The sequence below is a fragment of the Oryzias melastigma genome, unplaced genomic scaffold, assembly GCF_002922805.2.
Source record: "Oryzias melastigma strain HK-1 unplaced genomic scaffold, ASM292280v2 sc00538, whole genome shotgun sequence".
Taxonomy (NCBI): Eukaryota; Metazoa; Chordata; class Actinopteri; order Beloniformes; family Adrianichthyidae; genus Oryzias; species Oryzias melastigma.
Window position 1 is genome coordinate 18,269 of NW_023417131.1, and position 7,784 is coordinate 26,052.

General features: G+C 36.9%; 1 protein-coding gene across 1 annotated transcript; it reads right to left on the reverse strand.

The window, feature by feature from the left end:
- Nucleotides 1-915: 915 nt before the first annotated feature.
- Nucleotides 916-5,764, reverse strand: LOC112141037. The gene is made up of 8 exons (XM_036211100.1): nucleotides 5,737-5,764; nucleotides 4,205-4,363; nucleotides 3,965-4,102; nucleotides 3,472-3,708; nucleotides 3,310-3,384; nucleotides 3,063-3,205; nucleotides 2,874-2,941; nucleotides 916-2,678 (listed from the first exon to the last, which is right to left on the reverse strand). The coding sequence occupies exons 1-8, from the start codon at nucleotides 5,762-5,764 to the stop codon at nucleotides 2,582-2,584; spliced, it is 945 nt and encodes a 314-aa protein (XP_036066993.1). The 3' UTR covers nucleotides 916-2,581.
- Between the last annotated feature and the right edge of the window lie 2,020 nt (nucleotides 5,765-7,784).

A 7,784-nucleotide genomic window follows, 5' to 3' on the forward strand; every position in this document is an offset into this window, starting at 1 on the left:
TGGAGGGGGCGGTTCTCAACTTGTGATGTAAGCATGTGAGGATCAGCTTTATGTTAATGTATCTGCGGTGTTCTCAAGTGGGAATTGAAGCCGGAAAACTGTTTAAAACCTCTATCGTCTTATCTTTTTATGAAGAAGTCATTTGGTCAGACTTTTTAGCAAGTAGCCAATTATAACATGACCCTTATGTGAGGATTATGTTCTTAGGTTTAGTTCTGTCAGGTAAATTTCCTGATTTTTATCTTTTTGTGCTCAGAGTTGTTTCCCCTGTCAGTCGTGCCAGGTGTAAGGATCATTAACATGAATCAAGGCAGGATTGTCAACCTAAACCTGGTGTGACAGACAGAGGGAAGACAGCACACGGAGCATGGCCAAAATCAAGAACACAACTGTAAAAACCAAATTAACTTACATAACCCTCCCACCTTGAGGTTGTAAAGTCACCAAATTAATACATTGCTGAAAGCTTGGGCTCAGTGGATGGGGCGTCCCCCAAAACTGCCTCTGTAATAAACAGAAGTATGAAAAAAGTAAAGAGAATCGGTTTTCACATGTTAAAACGATGCAAAATAGATGCTGGCGTACAAGTGTTCGTGAATAAGATTATACAGCTGTAAACCTGTACAGGATTGTCCCTTTACTAATGTCAAAAGAGCTGATGGATGAAGAACTTCTGCTTATGTTATAAATTGGTTATTAAAATCCTTATGGCAGCATTTGATGAACATGCTTCAAAAATAAGGAATTTTTGATAATAATCAATACACTTCAATCAATCATAGCTTCATATTCACTGCAAGCAACATTCATTAAAACTCCCTTTAATGTAGGTCACCTGCTTGATCCAAAGCAGTCTTCATATGATATTTAAAACTACTTTAAATTAAATAAAAAGGAAGCAAACCTGTTTAATGCAATTAAGTTTATTTTGTTTGCAGTTAACACATCACGATTAAGCAGATAACATATCATAGAATATACCAGAGGTGTGGATTCAAGTCACATGACTTGGACTCCAGTCTGACTTGAGTCATGGATTTAATGACTCGACGCGACAAAATGTAAACACACTTGCAACCAATCAAATTGCAGCCAAACCAATGAAGACAATCAAATAAGGTGTCAATTTCTTGTTCCCAAGGTCAATATGTTTGGGCGTAAAAATTTTGAAGATGTCAACAAAAATAATTTGCTCAACATGCAGTTTGAATATTATGGGTGGATTCTTGATTATGTCCTACTATGTCTGAAACTTAAGGTTGTACAAAGCCTGGTAACTTGTAAAACAGGGCTGACACCAGCTTATCTGCTAAGTAACTACTCGCTGCCGAGTTAAATCAAGTTAGACTGTGAGGAAAAGATGATTGAAAAGCTTTGATAAATAAATACATTTCATTTCAGCATACATGGTCTGTGTAAATAGTATTACTCTGTTGTTAAAATGACTCAAAGTGACTTGAAACTTTCAATAGTAGGACTTGGACTTGAGCCTTCTCTGTCTTGACTTGGGACTTGATTTGGGGCTTGAAGACAAATACTTGAGACTTACTTGTGACTTGAAAAACAATGACATGGTCTCATCTGTGTATAACATGCATTTCAATAAAAGGAATTGGACTTGGGAGTTGTTCGTCTTGACTTGGGAATTGACTTGGAACCAGAGTCAGGACCTTCCTTTTTTGACTTAGGGCTACTTTATAGCATTTCCCTGCTTTGACTTGACACAACAATGACATGGTCTCATCTGGGTATAAAATGCATTTCAATGGAGAGAATTGGACTTGGGACTTGCCTGCTGTGACTTGGTACTAGAGTCAGGATCTCCCTTTTTTGACTTGGGACTATATTCAGCATTTGCCTGTTTTGACTTGGGACTAGATTCCGGACTTGCTTGTTCTGACTTAGGGCTTTACTCGAGACTTGCCTGTTTTGGCTTGGGACTTGACTTAGGACTTGTAGACATTACTTGAGACTTACTTGTGACTTGCAAAACAATGACATGGTCTCATCTCTGCATAACATGAATTTCAATGGAATGACTTGGGACTTGGGCGTCTTGTCTTGGGACTTGACTGCTTTGACTTAGGAAAAGAGTCAGGACCTCCCTTCTTTGACTTGGAGCTAGATTCAGGACTTGCTTTCTTTGACTTGGAACTTGACTTGTGACTTGAGGACAAAGACTTGAGACTTATTTGTGACGTGCAAAACATTGACTCGGTTCCACCTCTGAAACATACCTGATTATGTTGACATGAATCTAGATGTTAGGAAATTGATGCTATAATCTGACAATCGAAGCACAAATAGGCAGATTGAGGCTAAGCAAGGCAGCAGGAACATAAAAAATCTATTCACTGAGGTGAGTGACAAAAAACATGGAATATTGTAAGAGGTATTTGGACAAAATCATAGATATACATGAAAGAAAAAAGTTAAAAGTCTCATGTTAAATCAAGAAAAACTCAAAGCTTTTACATTCATCTCAGATTCTATTACTTTCTGTTCCACTCTTTTTAATTTTGCTGTTGTCCCCCCTTCTTCTTTGAGAATTTGCATTCTTTCCTCGTTCTCTTGGCTCATGTCACTCCGTCAACAGGGGCTGCAGCGGGAGAGGAGATGGCTTCTCTCTTCGGCCTCTTTGCTGTGACTTTCCTGCAGGTTTAGCTGCAGGTTGTCGGCTGTGATCAAGAGAGTCAAAAGGAGGTTTCACACCAATTAACTAACAGTGATAAAGAGAAGGGTAAAAGCTGCAGTGAAAACAAGTGTCAAACACTCGTTTGTGTAAAGTGTTGAAAACCAACTGTGAAAGAAGAGGAGATAAGAACAGACAGGATAAGCAATTACCATAAAAGAGGTATTTTAGAAACATTTACCTCTGACACTGGCAGTACTTCTTAGCCCTCTGCTGCTGTTGGGCTTTCTTCATCATCTGCAATTTTTTCTATGATTCATAAGAAGATAAGAATCATTATTTTCTTTTATTTTTCTAAAAGCCTACAAGAGAAAATTTTGTATTTCTGTTGCAGCAAATATAGATCTGGTTTAAAATTTCTATCGTGTACCTTTTTTCTTCTGGCCCTGCGGGACACGAGAACAATAGAAATGACCAGAAGAATCAAAATTAGAGTACTGCCTCCAAGTGCAACCCAAATCCACCAGTCAAGGCCCAGCCACCGAGGGAAGCCTTGCTGATGGTCAGTTGTGCCTGGATGACCAAAGAAATAGACTACATTAGAGATTCTCCATGAGAAATTGACATTTCATGTAATTAGATTTCAGGTTCAGATGGTTTGTGTGAGCAGCACCTACAGCTGACACAGGTGGTGTTCTTACTGCCCTTCGTGATCGAGTTCATGGGTGACTTTGTCGTTGTGGGTGCAGATGCTGAAAAGAAAGTACTTTTACTCACAATGGAAACAGACTTTGTATATTTACAAATGTTGTCTTCATAGCTCAGCAGCAGGGTCGTACGTTTCACAGTGATGATCAAAGATGTTTTAAATGACTCTCCTCCTGCAGCGGTCACTTCACACGTCCAGTTTCCTCCATGTGAATTCCTTACAGGTTTGAAATCTACTGTTTTATCATTGATGATGGAACCATCTGGTCTGTGCCACTTCACTGTAGTTCTTTGGTCCAAACTGTGTACCTCACACTGGAGTGAAGCATCACTGCCCTCCTGGAGAACACCTGAGGGTGTAACAACAACTGCCAAACAAAGCACAGTAAATGAGGAGATGATGGAACGATAACACCAAAAAAATGATGAACTGTGTTGTTTTGACGTACAGTAAGTTTATAAAGATTTTACAACATGACCAAGAAATAGGACCAGTCTGACACATAATCTTTGATAAAATAAAAACAAAATTGACTTGTTTTAGAGTCAGAGCATCATTGCAATGATTGTAATATTATGAAAGACTTTCAGATATTTAGATGTACAATGAGAGACAGTATTCACCTGAGACAAGATAAAGCCAGTGTTCTTCACTGTTCCCATTTGCTCGGCAAGTAAACTTCCCAGCATCTTCCTTCTCCAATTTGCTGATTTCCAGTTTTGAATCTCTTGTATTAGACCTCCGTGCTATACTACTTGGGGCTAATAGAGAAGAGCACACGGATAATCATACAGTGAGTAAATGTACAATATGTTTGAGTGATATTTTTAGAAGTCATTTTACACTCAAGCTTTTTTAAGAACCTCTATTGATAAGCCCCTTGCGATCAACTCTCAAAACTCGCTGTTCACTATGGAACCACTCCAGAATTGTCGGGTTTGTGCTGATCCCACACTCCAAGGTAACTCTCTGATCAACACGTCCAAAGAAAACTTTAGCTGCTGCAGGCAGTGCAGTCAGCACTGAGGAGAGAAGGCCACATAATTCAGTCTTTTATGCATTAAAATACAAAATTATATATACATATATATATGGAATGAATCTAAAAAGTTACATCTGAAAAACACCTCAATAAAAAATGTCAACATTTTGGTCAGTCAAATAAAACAAAAGACAAAAAAAAAAGGTTTTGTGTTTTTGGCACAAATGTCAAACTGCTTCAATGTTATCAACTCAATAGTTGGCTGAGGCTCTTTGTACATGAATTACTGCATCAACACACTGTGGCATGGAGGCCATCAGCTTCTTGTAAATATACAGAAGTGGAAGTCCAGGTTATTTTTACAGCTGCCTTCAGGTCATCTGCATTGTTGGTTTGATGTCTCTCAATTTCCTCTTGACAGCATTCCCTAAACTTTCTATCAGATCAGGTCAGATGAGTTTGCTGGACTATCAAGCTCAGTAAGACCATGAACCAGCTTTATTTTTGGTAACGTGGGCAGGCACTAAATTCTGCTGGAAGATAATAATCAGCTTGTCAGCAGCAGGCAGAATGGCGTTCTCTATAACTTCATGATTCCTTTAACTGTGGACTTCAGGAAATACAGTAGATCTGCACCACCAGATGACATGGAGTCATCACTGACCAGAAATATGCCTCAGACTCTGGGATCTGGGTCAGTCTAGGTCTAGGTAAGATGCTTCTCTGGTTTAGGAGTGTCCAAGCAATTTGGAGCTCATTTCTAGTATTTTTCTATGTGCTGATGCTCTTGATGCACTGATTCCAACATCAATCCACACTTGTTCCCCTAAAATCTCAAGTTTAATTCAAAAATCATCTCAAGGCTGTAGTCATCTCTGTTGTTGGTGCACATTCACTGTTACTGTGCTTGGATGCAGCACTCTGGGAACAACCAGCTGGTTTAGGAAGGAATTTTTGGGTCTTGGCCTTCATGTGGCGAGTCTCAGAGACTGTCTTCTGCAGTCTAGTCAGTAGTCTAGCTTATGACTTTGTAACCCTCTGATCCAGACTGAGAAACCATTTACAGGCTCAGGAAACCTTTGTGGGTGTTTTGAGTTCACTAACTGATGAGAATGTGGAACCAAGAGTTTGGAGACGAGCAAACTTTAGGTTTTCATCACCTGCAAGCAATAACCTGCAAGTTTCTGTTTTTAGATGGAATATTATAAAATAATGTAACCTTTTCATATTAACATTTTGTAATGGAATGAAACCTGGGCTTCCATAACTGTACATTTACATTTTACTTTTCAGTAAAGTTGAACCAAGCTGATCAAAATAAAATAAAATAAAAATAAAAAAACACACCAAGATTTCCCCAAAACTTTTTTTGCTGATTGAAATTGATTAAAATTTAAAGTTGGATTCACTTACCTAACCCCAGAAATACAACTATCTTCATTCTNTTTCCTCTTGACAGCAGTCCATAGACTTTCTGTTTTCTATCTCTATTTTACTTTTCAGTAAAGTTTAACCAAACTGAGCAAAATAAAAATAAAAAAAGATTCAAAATTTCCCCAAAACTTTTTTTGCTGATTAAAATGTAATAAAATTCAGAAGTGGATTCACTTACCTAACCCCAAAAAGACAATTATCTTCATTCTAAAAGTGGATCTGTTTAAAAAATAAAAGAAAAATTGTTAGTCAAGGAAATAACATCCATTCTAGAGATGCACAACTTTGCAAAGGCGAAGCGTCTTACTGACAAACATGTGATCCTTAACCACCAAGCTCCCTACTTCCTTCCTTCACTGCTAACTTTGAAAAACGATTCTGCAAAGAAGTGAAGATAGTTTTATTTCTTCATATTTCGATGATCAACGAAAATTACACCAGAAACCTGAAATCATAATTTATGTAAAACATATTTATTGTGTCTTTAATGACAAATAAAAAATCTTGATATATAGTAATTTTGTTTTAGTCAATTTAAAAGATTAAATTGGCAAATTTGAGTATTTTTTTAACGGAAAAACAATATTAAGTTTATTCATTTGGTATTTTTCTGTTGAAAATATGACACAACGCCACAACTCAAAGCTTCAATGTTCTCTGTTTCATTACTCTGACTTTTTTTTTAAAGCAGGTAACTCAAATCTGTTTGACTAAAAAAAATAAAATGAGAAAAAATGTTTCAACAATTTTTCATTCTAAATAGATGTTTACAGCATTTTTTATAGCCTTCTGAAAATATTACAAAATCTTTAAAAAATCGAGTTTAAGGTGGATTTTAAACTTTTGCTCACGTTTTTTTTTTTTTTTTCAATTTGTACTTAATTACGGAGCAAGAACTAAAATCTGACCAACACAAAAGGCCTTCATTTCCTATCTGTTTGCTTAGCTGTCGGAAAAAACAAATACAAAAAACACGGAGAAAGACGGATCAAGTGGAATTTTTTTAAAAACCATGAATTCAGCTTATTTCTACACAACGAAAACATTCTAGTCAGTTTGAAATCTTACCTTTCTTTTGTTCGAGCCAGAAAAGTTTCTTTTTGAAGACAAATAAAATCTTTCCTCGTCCTCTCAGAGCTTCACTTCAAAAAAACAAGCATGCAAGGATGCAAAAACGGTAGAAGGCGGAAGAGATCTGAAGGGAAACCAACAAGGCCGACACCAACCCATCTCTGTGTGGGCTGCTACTTATGCTTTCCTGAAATCTAGGCCTGGTGCCTCGTATACACAAAAAGCTGAAACCTTAGTTAACAAGTTAACAAGTAAGTTAAGAAAAAGAAAGAAATATTGAAAAACCAAGAACATTGGATTCTCTTACTTATCCCTTAATTTTCTGTCCTCGTACACAGATAGAAGGATGATACAAAAACACTGAAAATCAAGCAACAAAACAACTGTTTGATTTTAACAAACAAAAAATGACAATTACATTTTGCATTTTTTTTTCTTTCCAAACATTTAACACAACTTTAAAATGAGGATTTAAGATGAATTTTATTTTCTTGTATAGTACATAGTTTACACTTATGTCGACCAATCAGAGGAGGAGGATGCTTAGTTCAAAGTGTCTTGAGGTTTAGGCATCTGGACTGAAAATCTGTCTTGAACAGTTTCACATTCGTCACTTCAAGACCGAGATAAATGAGATCATTCATCGCCATCTGGCTCAGAGTGTCGACCTGAAGACTGAGACTATAACTGGCAGCTGAAGTCTAATAAGAGACTAATTTTGCTGATTGACATGAGAAAACTCAAGTCTCTTCTGCTGCTTCAGTTTTTTTTAAAACCTTCGACAGGTTATCTGAGGAAAACTTGGGCTGCTGTCTTTAGAATGAATCAATGAAGTTGTTAGTTGTACCCACTAAAGTGATCAGTTAATCAACACTTTATCCATCTGTCAACATCACTTTATTCAACTGTGCTTATATGCAATCTAAAAGAATTATTCACACTTTTTTTCTGATCAT